Raw genomic sequence first — 23,364 nt, 5'->3', positions numbered from 1 at the left:
GTATGTTTTCATCTTTATTCTATTTAGTCCTGAGGAAACCAGATCTGGGGTGTGTGGGGGGGAACCTTTGGTCTCTGTGTGTCTTTTTAAGAATTATGTTTGGTTTTTCCCCTACCCTATCCCCAGAGTGAGTCAAAATAAAATCTCTTCTAAAATGAGTATCAGTTTCTGAGAAACAAGATTGATTGAAACTCCATCACAAAGAACTCTTTAGATATACAGCATCCATGTGTCTTCACCAATTTAAATTTTTAAGATTCCATTAGGTTTAACAACGTCCACTGTCTGCAATCTCAAAATGGGCAGTGATACACGGAAGTGAGGGCTTCCAGCAGATGGCATCCCGGGTTCTCTTCCTTTTCAAATAACAGAAACTAATTCAATGAGTTCCATTTAGCAAATAATAAATTTATTAGATGCCTACAAGTACAAAACACGGAAAGCTGCTGTAGGGATTATAAAGATGTGTAGGAGAAGAGCCCTGCCCTCAGAGAGCGTACAATCTAGGTGATTAGTCACAATTAGTGAGTTGCGGCAATATCACTCTAGGTAACTCACACAGAGTTCTTGGAACATTCACATCCTTTGAATTCTCTGGTTGTCAAACTTTAAGGAATCCTTTGCACAGGAAAGCTGGACGGTGGGAAAGAGACCTTTCGTGGAATGAAATGGTAACCTTGGCTTTGCTTATGAGCATCTTTCTCTTGTTGGCTCCTTAGTCTTCTAACTTTCTCAGCATCGTTTCCCAACAGCCTTTGTAGGAGAGAGTCTCCATGCTTCCTGAACCTTCACCAGGGTTTCCTGTTTGTTTAGTGAGTGGCTCAGTGGCAGTTTGGCCTTGGAATGATTTGCAGTCCGATTTTTCCTTCAGCAAATCTGATTTTCATCTTAGCTGATGCTAGAATGATATGCTTTGCAATCTATGGTTTTAAGGGTAGGAGTGAGATGCAATACACAGGAAAGCAGGCCAGACCTTTCCCTTTAAACATTTAATAGTGCACTTATGGATTATATTCTGTACAGATACAGAGCAAGTTATAAACCTCTTCTTTTATTTTTTTTCACTTAGACTGTATTCATGTAAAGTGTATTTACATTAGGAAAAAAAAAAAGCCTTGAGGTACAAAACCCAAAAGAATATCTGAGGTATAAATACAAGTATATTTTAAATAATAATTTTTATCATGCTTTATCTATATTTGAAAGCACAGTGGACATGTGTACATGTTTATCTTAATAGAATGGTATATACAACATACAATCTTACAAATCTGAAAGCTATTAAAATTGAATATACAAGTATATCTTCATGAGGAACACTGATAACCAAAATACTCAAATTTTAAAACTCTAATCTTCCCTCTGCTGCAAATTCTTCAAAGAACCTTTGAAATAACACTGACAATGGTAACTAAATTATAACAAAATAAAAATCCTTCTTACAGCTCTCATTCATACATTATTCACTTTTTGATCCACACAAAATAAATTCACTAATACTGTCTCTTGAGTCAATCTCTAGGGTTACAGTAAAACCTGTACAAAGACCACCTACCCTTCCAAAAAACTCTGCTGATGCTTTCTGTTTTTTTTTTTTTCCCCCTACGATAACTATTTTTCTTTACCACTAAAATATAGTCCAAGGGCATCATTATAAAGGAAAAGAAAAAGAAATGTAGGGAAAACAAAGCAAAAAAAAGAAAAAAGTTGTAAAACCAGAAAAACTATTTGCTGAAAAGGACAAATCAAACAACTATGTATGTGCAGCTTCCAGAAACACTGTGGATAACAACAATCAACACTTGTCAAATTTTAATACTTGGGTTAAATTTACAGAGATTTCCTTGGGACACACATAGTTTCCTGTTTTCAGTGTGTCTTCGAGAGTTCTGGTTATAAACACGACAATGCAAAGAATTCCAACAGGTAAGAAGTTCTGAGGCTTGATTCAGGAATAAATGTTAGAGTGTTCAGTTGTTACATCTTGACTTAAAAAACAGACACAAAAACCCCAAATAAAACTGTGCTTCTGAGCTAGTAAGGGCTGGGGGTGGGTGGGTGATTTCTTCCTTGATCTATACTGGTTAAAAACTATTATCACTATTTGCAACCCGGTCTAACGACATGCTGTGTTTGAGAAGGGGTTGGAATCAACCTACTACAATTACTTTTAAGGAAAGAGGAGGTTGGTTAAAAAAAAAAAAAAAAAAAGGAATGTGCTTAATAACTTGGAAAAAAAAATAAGTGAACAAGGATGTTGGGTCCCCTTTCTGGATGGGTCCATGGGCAGTCAGATATCCCAGGTTAAACTGAACCTGACGCATCAAAATCCTTCTTGGAGGCGTCTCAGTGTGCCAGACACTGCGTTCCAACTTATACAACTATGCCATTCAACCAGCAACAAACACACATACACACACTCCTCTGTGCAAACCTTTCTTTGCTCATCTCAGTGAGAAACAGGTCAAAGAGTACCAACTATTCCAGTGGATACACAGTCCCTCAACACGCTGCAAATAAAATGACATAGGTACACATACACCAGTATCACAAGAGAATGAAGTATCTTCATTATTTTCTGTAATGTATTTATAGTTTTGCTTCTCAGAAGCAATTTGAATAAGAATTTTTTTTTTTTTTTTTGCACAGTCTTATATATTCCAGTCAAGGTCTAAAATCTAGACCTTCAACAAACAGGAAGCAGCTTTAAAAACGTCTTCAATTGCTAGTTGATCCCCACACTCTAAATTAGTTTTCTTTGTTTCAGGACTAGACTCAGAATCCACTCTTTCAAGGACCGGCATGGGCTTCCAGAAACAAACATCCAGAGGGCAGATGTGGCCGCTTGGCTTCAGGAATCACCTAGATTTGGTGTCTTTGGTTTCGGTGTTCTGATTGCTGAAAGAGTCTCGGATCTTCACAACTTCAGCTGCACACAGATGTCCGAAAGATTTTGTGTACCACTCTGGCATGTGGCCCCTACAATGGAAAGGAAAAGCAGAAGGGGTTCTTTAGATTGGAAAGCACTGTAATAAGCCGGAGAGGGATCTGAAGACACTTCCATTTCTTGATCCAGAAGCCATGGAAGTAAAGACTATTACTCCAATTATTCCCAGGTAACCTTGTGGCGCATCCATTATATGTCTGGAACGCGAAGTTTCTCAAGGAAACTGTACTGAATTCAGATTTTGAGTGCATTGTTCAGGGAAAGCTTTAGCATAGAGAACAAAAATAGATCACATAGAGAGTTGAAAATGTACCCAGATGCCAAGATTTCAAATGAGAATGTAATCACTTTGGAAAGTTTGGAGAGGTTTGTGTTTTTGTCTATACTACTGAATTTTCATGAGTTTTCTGGTATGAACCCACATTCATCAATGACACAGGGTGCAGGCCTGATTAATTACTAAAAGGGCATGTTATATATTCAAATACCTTTGACTATAAAATGTGAATCGTCCACTTGGCTAGCTCAAACTCTCATTTCCTGTGGCTATGAACTCACGGCAGGAGCAGTGCATTCAGATTGCTTTAGTGCCACTTTCTCTAAGGGATCAGAATTAGGAAGCAATTTCCATAGTACCAAGAAACATGAAGGTGTTCCTTTATAAAGACTGCTCTTTAGAGAGCAATCAAGATACAATGATGTGTTCATTTAGGCCATTCTCTGTATCAGACAAAAAGTGTCATCTTCATGACCCCTCACCACGTCAAAAAATCAGAATCAGAACCTACCTTAAGTCAGCTCTGCACATGTAGGTGAGTTTAGATTTCCCTGATCCACAGGGCTCGATCAGATACCTGGAGAGGAGCACATTGACTCTCACCCCCACCACAGGTGCCCGGTCGTGATCCACAGAGGTGAGTAAAAGGGCACATGCCCCCTTTGGTAAATTAGTCCTCCATGTTCTGTAGAAACAAAACCAGAGGGAAAGGATGGAATTTCCTGGAAGCCAAGTTTCAAATGGGTCCTGCTGTCAGAAGAGACAGCTGAGGGGCAGGATGAGTTCCTCTCCTGTGTGACCCAGTCCTGGATAGATGGCATCTTCTGAACTATTGTCCAAGGGCTCTTGAATGACAAGCAACTCCATCCAGAGCCATTAGAGTGGGGATATATTCACACATCAGTTCTTTGAAAGAGAACTAGTACCAAGGGTGAATGAAAACCATTTTTACCTTTCACAAATGTATTATAGCACATAGACATCCAGTTGAGTATTGCTCTGTTGGAAAGCTCTGGACTAATGATGTGCCATTTCCTCAAAGATTTTTGGAATTCCTCTTTCAATAATGTCTCCAGAGTATTTATGAATTACATATAGTTCAGCTTTAACCACAGCTCACTTGGGACTTAAATGTTATTTCCTGGTTTATGCATTCACTAGCTGTTTCTAGCAAGAAAATCTATCCTAGAAGGGGCAAGAATCTGCTACCGATGAGCATATTCAATTGGATGTGCCTCTAATTCTTTATTTTCTTAAATCTTTAAAAAAGTTTTTATTTATTTATTTGAAAGAGCATAAGAGAGCATGAGCAGGAATGATGCAGAGGAAGAGGAACAAGCAGGCTCTGCATTGAGCACAGAGCCTGAGGTGGGGCTCGATCTCATGACCTGGAAATCACGACCTGAGTCAAAATCAAGCCGGATGCTTAACAAACTGAGCCACTCTGATGTCCCAAGTGTGCTTCTGAGTTTGATTCCAAAAGCGTTCAAACTATTTTCAGGGATGAACACACTGTTGGAATATACAAGAGATATGTTTTCCGTATTTGGAAGGGTTCGATATTATGTCAGAGGCATACCTTCTATTTTACATAATTTTACCATCTTGGCACATTCAGTGATACCAGGCTCATCCTTGCTACTGTTAATCCATTTGGAAGCTCTCACCTCAAAACAACGTAGTCCCGAGCGGGATGGGGCGCCATACTGTTTTGGACATACTGGTAGATTTCAGTTTGGCTGTCTAGAATTTCAATCACTTTTGAATCTAACAGGTCTACATCCCAGAGGTGCTGCTCTTTAAGTAGGCGCTTTAGGATTTCCTCAGGCATTGCAGGGACTTCAATGGTCGACCGCCAAAGCCTCAGAGGTGGTCCTTCGCTCACCTGAAAAGAGGATATATTTTTTCAGTGCACAGACAATTCACACATATATTTTTTTTGTTTTGTTTTTTTTTTAATTTTTTTTTTATTTATTTATGATAGTCACAGAGAGAGAGAGAGAGAGAGAGAGGCGCAGAGACATAGGCAGAGGGAGAAGCAGGCTCCATGCACCGGGAGCCCGACGTGGGATTCGATCCCGGGTCTCCAGGATCGCGCCCTGGGCCAAAGGCAGGCGCCAAACCGCTGCGCCACCCAGGGATCCCACACACATATATTTTGAAGGCAAATTGCCAGCTGTATTTATGGTCATGTGTTTAGAGGCTAATTATTACCTATATGCTGGTGTCCCCAAATATATTCAAGAGCAGGCTAGAAAGCCTTTTGACCAATTTTCTGGTCAAAATTACGAACATCTATTTTCTTGGGACCCATGTAAGGGTCAATGCAATAAAGGAAGATCATTTATCTGCATCTTAAAGCCTGCATGGCCATCCAGATGCTCTGTTTATTTATTTATTTGTTTATTTATTTTAAAAATTTTACTTATTTATTCATGAGAGACAACAGAGAGAGGCAGAGACACAGGCAGAGGGAGAAGCAGGCTCCATGCAGGGAGCCTGACGTGGGACTGAATCCGGGGTCTCCAGGATCACACCCTGGGCTGAAGGCAGGCACTAAACTGCTGAGTCACCAGGGCTGCCCTGTTTATTTTTTTTCAAGGTGGTAAAGACAGGATCAAGCAATACTATCAAGCTAAGCTTTATCAGTAAAGCACAAAGATGTCCCTGTCCTCAAGGGGCTTTTAATTCTAACAAGTTCATTTCTCCCAAGTAATCCTCACTTATTAAAGGGCCAAGAGAAGAATGGCTGAGATCAGAGGAGACATAAGGGGATTCTGGTCAAATTATGGAAAAATCTAAGCATGTTATAAAATGTCCTAAAGCCAATACCTCTCGTAAAACATTCCAGGGAAGTATAGTGGGATTCTGTGGAACTAAAGGATTTCATTAGATGGTCTGATCCTTACAACTGGCATGAGGTGAGTATTGTTCCTTGCTGAACTGGCTTCCACTTTTAACTGGGGAACTGAATCATCTGGCTGCCCAGGTCTACAAGGAACAAAGGGAAGGTGACAGATCCCTGTGGGAAACTATGTTGCCACAGGGTCTCACCTCTGATGAACCTGAATCCTGACCATGGGAACTGAGTCGGCTGACCACAGGGACAAGACTTACCTTCTTTTTTTTTTTTTTTTTTTTTTTTAAGACTTACCTTCTTGTAGGACAGCTCAGCTTGCTCCGATGTAGAGTAGCTGACCCAGCCTTTAAACTTCTCCTTGACCTCTTTAAACAGGCTATCCACACAGTCCTGGAGGAAGTGCTGGTAGTCAGCTGACTCATCATTACGCAGGCGTCCCAATGCTTCTAGAGTGAGGGGCTTCAGCTCCTGTTCCGTGTAGGAATTCCGACATCGACTCATTTCCTCAGGAACCTGTTGGGGAAACAAGAAACAAAAAGGAGGGGAGTGTGCTCAGTGGAAGTCACAGCACAGGGGCCAGATACTGGGTTCTCAGGGCAGTGCGAGCACTCCAACTACTCTGCTTCTAGCTTCTAGTAGACAGAGGAGTGGGGCTGCGGATCTCACCTGGTATCATGAAGATACAAAGAGATCACCTTCAAAGTATCTAAATGAGCCTGTCCTCATGTCAGGTATTCTCCTTGGAAAGTCGCAGGAGAAGGGTAAATGACTAACATAGGGCTTATGTGGATGAGGGCAGGCTTCTCAGATACAGAATTTATTTCAGAGAATTTGTCACTTTTGCTTTTTAAGTACAGGGATATGGAGATAGGCAAATGTCACTCAACACAGTAACTCTTATGCACTTGTACATTATAAATAAATAAGATGTTCTTAGAAAAGGAAAAAAAAAAAAGACATTCACAAGCTATGTATATAATCTCCAGCTGTGGAAAGATCTTTTGGTGTCATGTGAACAAGCACATGTGCCTAAGATTTTTGTCCCAGTTATTTACATTATCCTTAACAAATGACAAAGTTCCCCAACTCCTTACCTGGAAAAGCTTCTTGCATTCAGCAATCATATGGGCCAGACCCTGAGTGGCAGCAAGGTTTTCATTCAAATCTTTCTGATCTGGTTTGCCCAAACTTTGTTTTCTTTGCATTACCCTAGGCAGAAGAAATAACAGAGGGGAAAAGATTCAAATATTTATATGTTTTTAATTAATGTGTTATTGTAGGAAACCCAAAGGAGAGAAAGAAAAAAATCTATTTTACCGGAGCCTATTTGTTACAAAGAGGTTCAGGAGAGCTTTATGTTGGTCACTAAAATTCCTCGGTTTTATCAGCAAAGCACAAAAACCACGGAAAGGGACTGTTTTCAGATGGAGGCTATTTAAAGCCATCACGTAAAACAGGTTCCTATTTAAATAGGGCAGATAGGAAGGTGTATCTACGTTGGTGGGATGAAAGAAAGGCAGCTTCCAGGGGGTGCGTGCAGAGGAGGCACTGTATGTCATGGTAAATAGTGTCACTATTCTTCACAGTTTAAATAAAATCCCCTCCTGAAGGTGAGGGGACCGTCTATTGTCTCCTAGAGGTTTTGTCTTAATCTTATCTGATCTCTCTCTTTGGTCATCTCAAGCACCCGTCCTATTGAAGTTGGAATGCCTCAGTTCACAGAGAACTAGATTAGAAGATATTTTAAGTATTGTAGGGCCTTCAGAAGCAAAGCTAACTTCAACTAGCACCATAGGCCTTGGCCTGTAGCTAAGGAATATCTGAGCCCAGCAAACGAATCAGCTGGGTGGGTCTGATGCATGGGGTTAAGTCCAGTTAGTAGCTCCTTTCTTAACTACTCTGCTGTGAGGCCCTTACGTGAAATGCTCTCATCAGTAAGCCCCAACTGGCCCTGCCATTTCCCCCTGGTCAGAGGTGGGCAAGTTACTTATTAAACGGACCCTCTCTGCAGTCTCACTTTCCTGCCAGGATCTTCACCTCCTGTGATTGTTATGAGGATTAAATGAGAGAATGAATGTCAAGGGCGTAGTCCTGTGGTTGGGTCAGAATGAGTGCTGAGCAAATATCAGCCTTTGATATTTCCAGGCCCTGTGACTTCTTCAGCCACTCCCAGCTTGTATACATCCAAGGAGAAACTTTGAACACAATTGGCTTAGGCCAGGTCCGAGTTTTGAGGCTCAACGTTATCCGTACTTCTCTTAGAGCCAGCTGACTGACTACCTTCTGGCACAGACTGGGGGCTTGGCTTTCCTTATTCCCACCCTGTTTTTTAGGGCAAAAAAATCTGCATGATTTTGGGCTGGGAGAAGGTTTGATGGCAATGTCATGGAGGGTGCTGGGGTCCAGGACAAGGGCAAACACTTGCCAAGGTAAAGCACATATTCAACTCTCTCCCTCAAAACCTGGTTGCCACTAGATTGTCTACAAAGTCACACCCCCAGGGGTGAGAAGAAAGGAGCAAAGTCCCGGGGTGGTGTTAAGGAAGGAGGCAGACTTCTTTTTACTTAACTCAGGTGTGAATCCAAGAAAAAAAAGAGGGACAACCGTGACGCCAAGGTCTGAAGAACGGAGCACACACATGCACACCTCGTCTGACCCGTACCTTGGAGAAGAATTCTCTCTCTTCAGGGTGTTGAGATGGAAAAGGGAAGGTGCTAAGCACACGGCCAGGTTGGTGGGAGTCATCTGGTTTTCTTTTACGGCTGCTGTGACATCGCTCAAGAAATAAAGAAGTGTCTGTAGGACCTCTCGGTTCTCATCAGGCAGGAGCATAATGGCGGCCTTCATGGCCTGCAGGCGCTGGTCCTTGGGCACACCTGTACAACACAGCATTTCCCCCATCAACTCAGTGCTTTTCCACGCACATTGTGAGGAAACGTCCCAAAGCAAACACCAGCCCCAGCGACCTCAACCCAGTACTGAACAAGCACTTGCAGAAAGTGTACTTGAGGTTAATATGGAAGAAATTAGGGACGGCCACCAGCGTCACTACCCTCAAGTATTTCCTGCCTGTGGAGGAGGTAAAAATGTTTCAACACCCACCATGCCAATATCCTCCTAAATCCACCTCGGACTGCAACTGCAGATATGATGCAGAATTCGTTTTTCTTTCCTAAGTATTTTTTTTAGAAATCCCCCGTTTACCATTTTCAATGACTGAAAACATTATACATGTTTATACCTTGATCAGTGTCAGATACTATCTTAATTAAGATATGTACGAAGGGATAAAAACTTTCTTAAGCTTTACACAAGATGTTCAGTATCTCTGGGGACTTTCCATAATTCTAACAGATCTGCTTATTCGTAAAATGCAGAAAGGAAGCTGCTAAAATATTCAATTGAAACAACAGATATTTTTACTAGGAATTTCTTGAAGTTTTGGAAAGCATGCTGAGAGACTATTATAAAAATATATGCTTGAGAAATAAGCCAGTAAAATAACATACATGCAGAAAATGCTGGGTTCAACCTTCGGGCCTCCTTTACGAGGCAAATCTGTCTTTTAAGAGGCATGTGGTGGAAAAATCAAGTCACTCAAGTGCAGCTCCATAGGACAAACCGATTAAAACAGCTCCATGGTTACAATACCTAACAAATACCGTGGTGGGGAAAATGTGACCTGTGTTTTCATAAAATCTGAAAGGATGAAACAAATAATGAAATAATCCAGACCAGCTCCATTTCTCATAAAATACAGTCCATTGCGCTGGTTTAAAGACAATTTGAGCACAGAGAGAAGCTGCTTTTATATTACACTGCTGTAACACCACGCTGAGCCAAGAAAAACATGGGGCTGTAAAAGCTATAATCCTGATCTTGATCATTAATTTAGACAACTGTTTGCTTGAAGCTTTACTTAAAAGTGAGAAGGGCATGAGTATTGTTTTCCCAAGTATTTCTGGCAGAAGCTGAGATGAATAACAGAAAAAGATTATTTATTCATTTCACAGCAAGATAAAACACACAGACACCTGTGAAGTTTTAAACACAACAGGCCCTGCTAGAGAGAAGGTATCTGCTCTTCTAAGCATCTTAGATCACTGTTCTAGAAACGAACAGCAGAGCAAGAGCCTGGATCAGAAGGCAGGAATGTGTGGGCGCCTGGGTGGCTCAGTTGGTTGGTTAAGCATCTGGCTCTTGACTTCAGCTCAGGTCATGATCTCAGGGACTGGAGATGGGAGCCCCACATCTCAGGTTCCATGCTGGTCATGGAGCCAGCTTACGATTCTTTCTCTCTCTCTCTGGAAACTCCACCCTCCAAAAAAGAATGTACACATGTGTAATTCCTCTAGTAATTAGAGAAGGACGATAAGGGAAATTTATTTTTGCATTATTCAACAGGTATACAGAAACCTGTTTCACAAGCATGGGGAAAAGGAAGAAACTGATGACTTATGTTTCCAAGAGGTCATCGCATGGGTCCAAACGAATGGCATTAAAGGAAGCCACAGGTTTCAGCTGGTCCCACTTTTTCCCAAGGCCAACGGTGTTAAGATCAAAGAACACTTACACTGGTAGATCTGCAGAAAGGTTTCTGAGAGTTTGTTCGTCATTAGCGGCTCAGGAAGGTCTCGAAAATACTGCTTCAACATGTCTGCTACATCATAAGCAGATTGTCCCTCATAGTTGACACAATCTATGGCACTTTCATTCATCTGGCGCAGAGCCTGAATCCGGGATTTGACGCCTGATTTTCTGAAGAGCCCAACCTGTCAGAAGAAAGACATTTTTAGGATACAAGCAACATTTTCTACAAAATTATAAAAAGAGGCATGAATCCGAGGTCTCACAATTTGGTGGGACCTGCAAGCAGCGGTTCTCACCTGATCCAAACAGTGGTTGCGGAGGTAGCGCATGGCCTGCTGAATGCTCTGGGGCAGGGGCTGTCCTGTGCGCTGCACATTGACTGTCAGAGGGACCCCGAACACATTCCGGTCCTTGTAGTCTGGAACCTTGATCCTTTTCATGAACTTGGGCACAGCCCTATTTAATGAATAGTAGGGTGGGGGATGGGAAGGATGTTTATTTGTCTGTATACTCTTATCCATCTTTGCAGGTAAACACTGTGGGCTTTAGATATGTGCTGGTAAGGTGGCTATTTAAGTTAAATAAAATTATAAATTTGTGTTAGTCATAGTTCAAGCACTCCAGTAGCTACCATATGAGCAAATATAGAACATATACACCATTACAGACAGTTCCATGGGACAGTGCTATTCTGGATGTTCTGAGAGTTGGGGCTCTGAGGCCCAGTAACATTTTCTCTATTGGGAATTCTCCTTCCACTATTAACTCTGAGAACTGAGTCTATATTCTTAAGGGAGCTGTTGGGCTTCCTAACAAAATGGCAGCATTGGAAGGAACAACATTCAAGACCCTACTTAGGCACTTTGGACAGAATTTGAAAAACATGTTCCCATTTGTCCTGTAAATAGATAAGAATCATTTCTAAGTTTTTGATGAGATTCAAAGTATTTAGGGAATAAAAGAATTGTGTAATGCTGGATGAGAAAATAGAAAATACATGATGTTGGTCCAACATAATGAGAACCAACTCCAAGGCTCAACAGAGGGAGGCCAAGCTAATGACCTGAAGTCAAAATAAATTCTCCTGCTGATGACCCTGGAGAGCATAACATCTTTAGGTTTCTAAAAGAAGATGGAAAAGAACAATGAAGGTTTTGTGAGCCTACCCCAGGCTCCCTGGAGTCCTAAAACCAGGTCCAGCCCCAGCAGTATGTGGAACAGCAGGAAACCAATGTCATGCATTTAATGCTGTCAGGCAGAAATTTCAGCTCTACAAGTGACCTCTCTAAATGGGACAAGAAAGGGCGAGGCCAAACAGGAAAATAACTTTGTGTAGAATCTCTCTCCTGTTCCATGGATCCCACAATGTGAGGCTCTTACATTTGGTTTTGACTCACTGGAAAAACTGACCAAAACTCAAGAAGTATTACGGACTTTCAGATTCTTGAGGGTTTTGGTGGGAAGGGGGTGGGCAACTTCGAAATGAGAATGTAAAATATGCACTTTTAAATAGCCAGCAGGGAAAATATGACTCTCAGCACAGAGGAACACTGCAGAAGACAGCCTGCTTTGACTTCTGAGCGCTCACCAGCAGCCACAACACATTACTGTTTATAGCTCTACGAAAGGTAAGACTGAAGTGCAGAGCCAAATGTGTATTTCCATGCAGTTAAGTATATGGTATCATGGCCATGAGTGTGCATAATACTCGCTTTGTCGAGGGGGGAGAAAAGCCCAGCGGCGGAATGTGCAAAGAACACATTACGATCTCCACCGAGAATCCGAAGCATGTGGGGATAAACCGGTCAATACTTATTTCTGTCATTCAGAACAAACAACTTCTGTATTTAGCAAGGCTCACATAATAACAGCCTTTGAACGGGAGGTGCTTTGATGCTGAAGTTAAACTCATAGAGTCCTGAGGAGAGGGGGAGCTGGAGAGAAAAAGAACACTTCCGCTGCTTTGCCTACTCTCCTGGGCACCTCTGGTTTGCTCCAGAGTGCCACTAAGGAAACAGCCTGCTTCTTTGATTTGTATTAAAAAGCAGAGGTTGTGGGGATCCCTGGGTTGCTCAGCGGTTTAGCTCCTGCCTTCAGCTCAGGGCGTGATCCTAGAGACCCAGGATCGAGTCCCACATTGGGCTCCCTGCATGGAGCCTTCTTCTCCCTCTGCCTGTGTCTCTGCCCCTCTCTCTCTGTTTCTCATGAATAAATAAATAAAATCTTTTTTTTTTTTTTTAAAGCAGAGGTTGTGCAACTGGGATGAAACACTCATATGAGTGAAAGGCTTAAGGATAGCCTGCTGACACTGTGAAATGCACTTGGATGTCACTCTGGAGATAGTTCTCTGCTTTGCACTGACAGCAGAAAAAGTAAGATACGCACACATTAGGTCACATCCGTGACCCATCCAGCCTAATGGTCTCCAGCTCATGTTATACACACCAAGAGCCGTATCTTTTAAAGTAATTATGGACAGTTCATCTGATGAATTTTACCTTCGTGTATATTTTAGCCTACAATACATAGAGCAGGGGCAGCTGGGTGGCTCAGTGTTTGAGCATCTGCCTTAGGCTCAGGTGTTGATCCCAGGGTCTTGGGATGGAGTCCCGCATCAGGCTCCCCACAGGGAGTCTGCTTCTCCCTCTGCCTGTCTCTGCCTCTTTCTCTGTGTCTCTCATGAATAAATAAAATCTTAAAAAAAAACTTACAACAGTCAATTCCCTTATATTTATTATTCACACTCTGAGAGTCTTTTTTAGAAATAACATAACTTCAATTTTCTAGGACAGGTAGATTTTTTGAGTGATGCTTCAAATATTTACAAATATTTACATCAAAAATGATTTTTAAAAGCATATAGAAAGAGCATTGTAAGGCCAGGACTGTACATCAGACATGTCAAAGTTGGTCTCAACATTCTATGATCTGAACAAAATTTTTCTTTCCTTCCTTCCAGAAGTATGATTGGATACTGTACATATATTTACCTAGCTTCTTTCCTTCCTTCCTTCCTTCCTTCCTTCCTTCCTTCCTTCCTTCCTTCCTTCCTTCCTTCCTTCCTTCCTTCCTTCCTTCTTTCCTTCACTCCTTCCTTCCTTCCTGATTTATTTGAGAGAGAGAGAAAGAGAGTGCGAGGGAGAGCAGAGGGAGAGGGAAAGAGAATCTCAAGCAGTCTCCCTGTTGAGTGCAGAACCAATGTAGGGCTCAATCTCACAAACTGGAGATCATGACCTGAGCCAAAATCAAGAGTCAGATGCTTAACCGACTGAATCACCCAGGTGCCCCTGGTGGGCTTTGTCTAACATCGGGAAGGAGGCCTCTAAACAGTGTGATGGAACAGCAATGGATTTTTACACCGACAACCAGCAATTTGATACCTGAGAGCTGAAACTCACTCAACCAATCCCCTTGCTTATTTCCTAAAGTTAGACTAGCTTGAGCAGTATCAAATATAGCCTCAAGAATGCAGAAATTACATCAGGATAGTCTAAAGGTAAAATAAAGGATAGAACTGTCATATACCCAGTATTGGGACAGCATCAAGGAGGGGACCCAAACTATTGCCAATAGCTTACTGAGCACAGTAAATCCTTACCAGCTAAAACCATGCTTATTAGAGGGTGTGTATTTCTCCAGCAGGGCGGTTAACTTTAGGAGCGAGTATTTCTGCAGCAGGTTCATCTGGGCCACAGACTGGCAGTTGATCTGCAGGGATACAGAGTTTAAGCTCGGCCGATGGGAGCTCTGGAAACTGTGCCATCTCAGCCTGTGCCTGCAGAAGAAGAGCAGGGGAGGGAGTGAGTACAAGGACTTTTCAACAGGTAGATGCAAAATCAGCAGTGGCTGCTCACTGGAACAGAGAGGACTCAACTTTCATTCCATTCTTTTCCTCCCCCCGCTGTGGTAAAATACACATTATATACATGATCATCTTAACTGCTGCTAAGTGTACAGCTCAGGGGCATTAAGTACCCCCACCCCGTTGTACAACCATCACCACCAATCGTCCATAAGACCTACTTCCTCTTCCCAAACTGAAACTCTGTACCCAGAAACAATATCCATGGTTTTGGATGTTGGGATCTTCTGGTCTATCACTTTTCTTTGGGACCCACAGGGCTATGAATGCCAGATGTGATCCATTCCACCCCCCTACCCACCCCCAAGAGCAGAAGCAGTCCCTTTCCTGGTCTCCCTCCCCTATCTCCAGACAGAAGCAAAGTGCTCACCTGTTGGACCTTGTCAGGGAGGCCCCAACCCCAGAATCCCTCCTCTCCGGGATGTCCGAGGGCTCTTCGGGTTCATTCAGTGAGTTGCCCGTACTGTCCAGGTCACTGGGCGTGGCTCGGTCGTTGTCCACATCCAGGTGTATCTGTTTGGGAGAGGAGGGGCACGGAGAGACCGAATCCAGGGCTGAGTCGGAGTCCCCCTCATCTGAAAACTTCTCGGACCACTGGTTGACTATCCTTTGCATCCCCTTCACATGGTAGAGGATGTCATCCAGCTCGGGGAAGATGTCCTCGTTCTCCAGGTCGGCCAGGTCTCCTGAACTGGAATAGAGGATGGAGCCCGGCACGTTGTCATAGATACTCAGGCGGCTGCTCATGGAACTGGAGGAATTGCGCCTCTTGAGCTCCTTGGGGCTGTCGCTGCTGTTTTCCCTCCTCAGGCTGATGTGGCCGGGGCCATGGAAGCTTCCAGTCCTCCAGTTGACAGAGCTGTTATTCCCTGAGGGAGGGAAACTGCCATTGGAGAGGGCCTTGGGGAAAGTGCCAGGCTTGTGATCTTCTGGGATGTAGAACACTGTGTCCTCTGGGTAGCTCTCGCGGTTCTTACAGTTCTGCTCCATAACATTGTTGAACGTGGACTGATTGAATGGATCAAATCCCTCTAAGTACATGCCCACCCGCTTGTTGCAGGCGCTGAGGCTCCGAGTCCTGGTGACCGGGCTGGGCGTGCTCACGGCGCTGCTGGTCTCCGACTGGCTGCTGCTGCTGCTGGTCTGCGTGGAGTTGGAGACGCTCCGCTTGCGCACGGCCGGCACGTTGATGCGGTTGCCGTTGAGCGCGGAGATCTCCACGCAGTTGAGCTGCTTCAGCTTCTCCTCGTCCATCCCCTCCTGCAGGATGGGCCCGCTGATGATCAGTCCCAGCTTGGAAGGCGCCTTGTGCTTGCTGTGGGGCGAGCCCCTGAGCTTCAGGCTCTCCATGCGCTTCAGCAGACTGCGCGTCTTGGACTTGGCGTTCTTCTCTTGGCCTTTCATGCTGAAGCTGAAGCTGGACAGTTCCTTGGGAGAGGGCAGGCTGCAGAAGGAGTCGTCGTTGCCCACGAAGTGGCCGGAGGAGCAGACGCTGTTGACCGAGTTGGTCCGGGGCGTTGCCGCGTCCCCCGCGTGGGGCGCGTGCACGGGGAGACTGCTGGTGCTGCTGAGGCTGAGGACCGAAGCCACCTCCTGGCACTCGCTGAGCTCCGTCAGCATGCTTTCGTGGCTCGCCGCGGTCTTCAGGGGGGCCTCGGCGGGCGCCCCGGGGGCTGGGTCCAGCTTTGAAGAAAAGACATCAAACTCCTCCAGCCGTGACCACCTCTTGCTGTCTCTCTGGAAGGTCCACTTGCCGCTTATTGCACAAGGCTCGTCCTCATCCGAATCCTCACTCTGCAAAAACAGAATGGAGGCATTCGGTCATCGCTGGGACTGGCGGAGGGCAGGGAGCAGGAGGAGGGTGGGGAGCAGGAGGGTGGGAGGAGGAGGACGTGGGGAGGAGGATGGCGGGGAGAAGGAGAGTGGGGACCAGGAGGAGGGTGGGGAGAGGAGGTGGTCAGAGAGGAGGAATATGGCGGGGAGCAGGAGGATGGTGGGAAGCAGGAGGATGCTGGGAGGAGGGGGACAGTGGGGAGGAGGAGGCGGGTAGGAGGAGGAGGCCAGGGAGGAAGAGGAGAGTGGGGAGCAGGAGGAGGGTGGGGGGAGGAGGAGGACAGTGAGCAGAAGGATGGTGGGGATGAGGGTGGGAGGAGGAGGATGGCTAGGAGGAGGAGGGTGGGGAGGAGGATGGCAGGGAGGAGGAGGGTGGGGAGGAGGAGGGTGGGAGCAGGAGGATAGTGGGGGGTGGAGGGAAGGAGGAGGAGGGTAGGGAGCAGGTGGATGCCTGGGAGGAGGAGGTGGGCTGCAGGGAGCAGGAGGATGGTGGGGAGGAGGAAGACAGGCAGGAGGAGGGCGGTGGGGAGGAGGAGGAGGGCCGGGAGGAGGAGGAGGGCAGGGAGCAGGACATGAGCTGGGGGCCAGAGGTACAGGACCCAGCTCATCTTATGCCATCAGTGTCAATCCACCCTTTATATCTTTATTATTATTATTTGATGATTATTATTTTATTATTTCTTTACGTTACAAAAGTGTACATCAGGACATTAACAGAAAAAAGCCAGATCAAGTGTTTCAGGCTAAATAAGAGTTATTTTGTAGAAACTGTCAATCCATAGGCTGTTCTTTAATTGCTCACAGAGGAAACCCTCTTGAAATCTGTGAAAATTCCAGGCATCCAAAATATTTTGAACTGGAGTCAGCAACGGGGAGGACTCCCTCTGGTCTGCCTCCAATTTTGCTGTCTGTTGATAGCATGTGTTTATATTCTCTTTTGCAATTAAAAAGGTAGTTTTCAGACACTAAGGACAGTAAAATCTGTGGCCACCCTAAAAGTGTACAAGGTCTCCAAACAGACAAGTGGAGACACGGAGCAAGGTAAGCCCCCCACATCTCTTCAGTCTGATACTTTTCAGCTTCTTACCTGTTCTTTTTCATCCCCTCCCCCTACCAGACAGGGAGTGGGGAGCTAATGTCACACGTGTCCTGTGAAGTTTCAACCTCAGACACGCTCCAGGCAATCAACAAGGCTTCACAAATACCCAGTCCTGACAGCATGGAACATTCAAAAACATGAAGTAACAGCTTTGTTGATTATGCTTGATTTATGGGCAGGACTCAGGGTTATGCTGCATCACAAATATTGTATCTGAGCTTTTAAGGTGGGATTTCAAAAGGCACGATTCAGTATGTTGCATGTCTTTCCCAGTGGTGTGGAAAATACATGACTCCTGTGTCACAGGACCATGAGTGGAGAGCATTAAACACTGACTTGTCGACTCTCTCCATAGCTCAGTGGGTGCTGAGGTTCCAGTTCATTTGTTTAAAAGGTTTAACTCCCCCAAGAAGGCAGCTTGTTGCAAGTCAAGGACTCTAGGATAATTAAAATCGGTACTCTGAACAGTCAGAAATATGTTCTTTGACCAAACTTATTCCTGTTTACTCTAATTTGTGACACTCACTCCCAGGACTACACCCACCTCTTCTCCTAAGATCTCATAAAAGGCTCTCACATTTCATACACAGAAGTTATATACCACCATTTGACTAGAATGTGTGGGATTTCCTGCCCTTCCCTGCATCCTCCCCACCTCTTTTCTTCCTTCCAATCTCCATTCTTCAGGAGCCCCCAAGCCAGCCTTCTCTTCCATCCCTGTAGCTCTGAAACATGGTTACTGTTATATGTGGGAAGACAGAGTGTTCCCAAAGAACCATAGTTTTAATTTCTGCAGGGAATAATGGAGGATTCACTGGGATTTCCTAAGCCTCATTCCTTTAATCTGTAGTAGGCATTGAATTAACAAGGCAAAATAATAGATGATTTGTTCCAATCAGAAAGTTGAAAAAAAACCTCACAGATACAGAGAACAGACTGGTGGTTGCCAGAGGCAAGGGTCAAAAGGTACAAACTTCCAGTTATAAAATAAATAAGTTTTGGGGATGTGATGGACAGCATGTGACTATAGCTGATAATTCTGTATTGTATATTTGAAAATTGCTAAGAAAGTAGATCTTGAAAATTCTCATCACAACAACAAAAAAATGTTCTAACTATGTGTGGTGATGGACTTATTGTGGTGATCACTTTGTAATATATACAAATATTGAATCATTCGGTTGTATACCCAAAACTAATATTGTGTGTCAATTTTATCTCAATTAAAAAAAAAACAGTAGGAAAATCACGAATTATTGGGTAAGTATCAGTTTCAATTACATAAGGCTACTTGGTCTTTGGTAAACTTGACTGGATTATAACGTTAAAAATGTAGATTTTTGGAACAAGGAAGCAATAAGGAAAGAGACAAGAGAGACAAAACCTCTTACAAAACACATAATCCAGTTTTTGGTCTGCCTCCTTCCCTCTCATCCCATAATACATTTTATATACTCACTCTCTTCCGATGAGGACTAATTTCCAGCTTCATCACCGCACATTTGTTTAGAGTATTTAGACGCCTACAGGGCAAAGAAATAATATTAGCAAATATATGGGTATTTGATATATATTTTTTCCAAACAGATGACCTATTTAATGAGTTTCTTTATTCAATAAAAAATTATTCTATAATTTAGAAGAGTATTAGAAACTTCTTTAAAAAGTAATGGCTTAAAAATACCATTCTGTTTTTTAAGCTTCTTCATTTACATTAAGTATTACTATTTTATAGTAAAAAGACACATTGCTATGGTACTATCAGGTGCTTCTTATTCTTCATGGAACAAACAACTCTCAGTGAGGAAATTTATTCTCCCAAGGGTACCTAGGTCGATCCATTAGGTAGTTCCACATACTACCACAAAATAAGAACCAGTGATGTCTCTCTCCTTTCATAGAAACAGGAACATTAACAAGGAACCAAACAGTGTTCTTGGTAAATAAAAACAAAGGTATATTCTATCTCAAATCAAAATTCAAATAGAAAAATAAACCAATTTTTAGTTGTAACAAACAATTATCTGTAACAAATAATAATCTTAGGCACTCTGTTCAAAAGTTTAGTGAGTTCTTACACAGAAAGGAAATTAGAGTCTCTTTAATACCCTATTCTTTTTAAACCTTCCTATATGGGACAAGATAATGTTTAGTACAGTCATAGCAATAGTGCAAATGATTACTGGAAAAATGTTTATACAGCAGCTTTAAGGGTTAAAATCTTTACAGAGTTCAAGACTAGGCACTTGAATCACATTCTTCTTTGGAACGAGAGTCGTATTTTCACTTTGAATACTTTTTACCCCTGCCAAGACGTAATGTCAATTTATAATTAGGGAAATAATTTAGGTTTGTTGGAAATGAAATGCTAAAAGAAAGAAACACAACAACCAAAATAAAAATCCACCCCCAAATAAAAGTCCTCATCAGGAAATAATGAAATAGCTGAAAAAGAGAAACCCCTTTACATGTACAGAAATACACAGTCTGTAAAAGTGTGAAGGACAGCCCTCTCTAACAGCTTCCAGATGACCAGCACTTAGTCTTCCTCAAATAAACCTTCAGCAGCATATCTGCTGTCTTCCAAGGCCAGCTATCCAGTTTTTCCTACAATGGTGATTCTTCCTTTTTCATAGGATAAGAACATTTAATTCACATGAATTCAAACTGACCAGGAGGCTGCTGGTAGGCTTTATCTTTGGGATTCTGCTCTTGCAACTTGTCTCACAACTTGATGCAGGAGGATAGAAAGTATTTTTGCCTGCTGATAAGACTGGCTTTGATTTCATAGATTACTTGGTAGCCTGTTTATAGAATAAACAAAGATAACTCAGAACGCCTGTGTAGCCTGTGTTCAGAAAAATGCTCTCTGTTGATGGGGAGGGAAAGAAAACAAGTAACTAAGAAAAAGCCCAAACTTTGAAATGAGTGGATGCAAGGTCCCTCCCTAAAGGGGCATGCAGTACCTAAATGACTTAGATCCACAGTGTTTGAGTTCTCAAATATTTTCAAGATTTAAAGAATCCGGAATGGTTACAGTTAGTCTCAGGTCTGGGTTTCATTAATCAAACCTGTAATCAAATACCCACTTGACTTCATTTGGCTTTAATGGTTGAGTGGTGTTTATAACCAGGTTTAGTAGGCATGGAAGCCTTTGGCAGCGGGGGGAGGGACTCACTTCACAAATTCTAGATTTGAGTCAAACAAAAAGACCCCGGAGGCTAGTTTTATAAAGGTCAACGTTATCTTTTTTTTCTGTTGGTAGCACTAAACTAATGGCAGTTCCATTTTGAAGCCTAGAAGTTATTCCCTGGAGTTTCTGTAAGATTCATTTATTCCCAGGACCTCCAAAGAATGCCCACTGGTGAGATCTTAGCTCCTTGGAGAGGGATCACACTGACACAAAATAGTCACAGCTGGATGAAAGGGGGCTCGCTCTGGGTCAGGCACCGTGCCTCGCACCTCTTAGGTCTTATTTCACCCTGGTCCCCACAACAACCCTATGGCACAGATATCACCGTTTTCCTTCCTTTTATAGATGAGGACATGGGGGGGGGTTGGAGAGGTCATGAATCTTGTCCAAGGCCCCAAGAGTAAAACATGGCGGCTCTGACACTCAAAAACAGTGTATCCTGCATTCTTTTCCAAAATTAATCTTAATGATGCTAATAATACACAGGAGCAGCTTATGTCCCATATATGATTCCCCAAACGAGTGGCAGCACACTGGTATCACGCACCATCTGTCTGAAAGGCGGGGTTGCTCCAACCCCCCAGAGCCCTCACCGGGGGGCCCAGCTCCACAGGAATGTGTCAGGCTTATCTGCTGGGCAGCCTGTACCCTGCTCTGAAGAGGGAGGGGGGACAAGGTGGGCTGTCAAAGGCTCATGACTTTGGCTGCAGGGAGCTGTAAGCACCCTGATAAAAGCACAGCAGGCAGGCATTTGGGCCTCATTTAAAATGAAATGGGGGAAAAACCATAAGAGACATATAAGAAAAGAAAAAGGAACAATTTTCCAAGTCAGACCTGACAAAAATTGTTCCAGGTCTTAAAAATCCTTTTTTGGAATTAGCACAATTGCTTTAAAAATTTACTTGCTTCCTTTTAATAGAACAGAAATAGTAACAAAGATGAAATCCACCATGTGGCAGGCTGCTTGACCTAGCTGAGGGGTTTCAAGGGCTGCTTTACAACAAAGTGCGGGACTGAAGATGAGAGTTGGGCTATGTACTTACCATTATACGATTATCACCTTATTTACATAATTCTTTGGTGAGTTGATAGGAGTCGTTTGTTAACTCCAAAGGAAAACAGTGATACGGAATATTTTTCAGAAAAGAGACAAGATCATTTCAATGTTCTATAGACTCAACGTGGGCCTTGAACTCATGTTCCTGAGATCAAGAGTTGTATACTCTTCTGACAGAGCTGGCCAGGTGACCAAAGACAAAGATCATTTCAGAAGATCATTTCAGAAGACGTGTTCTGATAGTAGGTCACAGATTTGCATTATTATGTATATACTTTAAGGTAAGCAAACCACTCCCCCAGTATTTTTTTTTTCACTCCCCCAGTATTAATACTGAATGTGATCTTCTCATGGTCTTGGCCTTGTCATTGGGTTGGATTATATAGCAAAACCAACAAGACTGGGACAAGAGCCGATCTCTCCAAGGAAATAACAAAAATCCCTTATAAGTATATGGGTAAGAATGTTGGTGAGTGATCCAAATCCAAAAAATGTGGTAGTTTCATAACTAACTTTTGGTCACTATCAAACTTTGTATTAAGATAGTATCACCATGATCCTCAGGAAAACATTAAGTTGGGGGTGCCGGGTGGTTGTCAGTTAAGTGTCTAACTCTTAGTTTCAGCTCAGGTCATGATCTCAGGGTTGTGAGACAGGGAGTCGGCTTAAGATTCTTTGTCTCTTTCCCTCTGCCCCTCCTGTTCATGCTGTGTCTCTCTTTCTCTCTCAAATAAATAAATCTTTTTAAAAAAAAGAGAAAGAAAAAACATTAAGTCTACATGCCTTCCCCTAAGTAGAGTCTGCTAAGAAATCACCAAATATTCTGTGTGTTTATAATATACCTTTAAGCAGAACACTAGTGTGTACATGGGAGCAGTTCTAACATCTGTGTGTGGGTGTAGAGGTGGGGAGGGTAGCAGGAAAGAGAAACCAAAAAAAAATATTTTGTTTTAAACAAATTTAAAAACGTTTTATTAAAGGTAAAAATGTTAAAATTGATATTTAATAATATTTTATGAAGTAATACTTGGCAACTGAGTTTGGGTAATCCTATTACCATATACGTATTTAAAACCAACTTCCCAAAATATTTCAACAGGGCAAAAGATGGAGGTCTATAAGAAGTCTGTCCCTCTGGAGAGAACTTGACAGATTACAAACTTTTCAACTACACTACAGCTTCATGATTTACTGGCCCTCGAATTCCATGGACTGAGAAACTATGTGGAAGAGGTGAGTATAGCTAAGGAGATGAATATCACATCATCAGGAAAACAGCTATCTTCCACTAGTGTGCTAACAACTCAGAACCTGTAGTGCATTTCAAAAGAAGATGCCCTCATCGTTTTCTTCAGAACATTTGTTTAGGTCTCTCAAAAGGAAAATAATTTGCCTTGAGCAGTCTTGGTGAACACAGACAAGAGCCCTTAAGGTTTCCATTACAAACAAGGTAATGACCGTTACTATGAATTCTGAAGCATTTCCTTTTTGTAAAGAGAACCCAACCTAAATACTTTCTCCACATATTCAAATCTGGGCCTCCAATTTTGGTGTAATTATTTTCTTTTCTTTTTTCTTCTTTAAGATTTTACTTATTTATTCATCAGAGACACACAGAGAGAGGCAGAGACATAGGCAAAGGGAAA

The 23,364-nt window shown here is 42.9% G+C and overlaps 1 protein-coding gene across 6 annotated transcripts in view; it reads right to left on the bottom strand.

Annotated features, from left to right (window-relative positions):
* Nucleotides 1-387: 387 nt before the first annotated feature.
* Nucleotides 388-23,364, bottom strand: part of DLC1 (DLC1 Rho GTPase activating protein) — a 409,505-nt gene continuing 386,528 nt past the window's right edge. For all 6 annotated transcript variants that reach the window (XM_055334964.1, XM_055334963.1, XM_055334966.1 and 3 more), the window contains 11 exons: nt 18,928-18,991; nt 14,907-16,330; nt 14,273-14,449; nt 10,971-11,130; nt 10,658-10,856; nt 8,747-8,960; nt 7,179-7,293; nt 6,379-6,597; nt 4,892-5,109; nt 3,736-3,909; nt 388-2,979 (listed from right to left, as the gene is read on the bottom strand). In XM_055334964.1, coding sequence (XP_055190939.1) covers nt 2,859-2,979; nt 3,736-3,909; nt 4,892-5,109; nt 6,379-6,597; nt 7,179-7,293; nt 8,747-8,960; nt 10,658-10,856; nt 10,971-11,130; nt 14,273-14,449; nt 14,907-16,330; nt 18,928-18,991 — 3,085 coding nt within the window. In that variant the 3' untranslated portion in view covers nt 388-2,858. The remainder of the gene's footprint in view (nt 2,980-3,735; nt 3,910-4,891; nt 5,110-6,378; nt 6,598-7,178; nt 7,294-8,746; nt 8,961-10,657; nt 10,857-10,970; nt 11,131-14,272; nt 14,450-14,906; nt 16,331-18,927; nt 18,992-23,364) is intronic.

The sequence above is a fragment of the Nyctereutes procyonoides genome, unplaced genomic scaffold (genome assembly GCF_905146905.1).
Source record: "Nyctereutes procyonoides isolate TBG_1078 unplaced genomic scaffold, NYPRO_anot_genome, whole genome shotgun sequence".
Lineage (NCBI taxonomy): Eukaryota > Metazoa > Chordata > Mammalia > Carnivora > Canidae > Nyctereutes > Nyctereutes procyonoides.
This window is presented reverse-complemented; position numbering and strand designations above follow the sequence as displayed.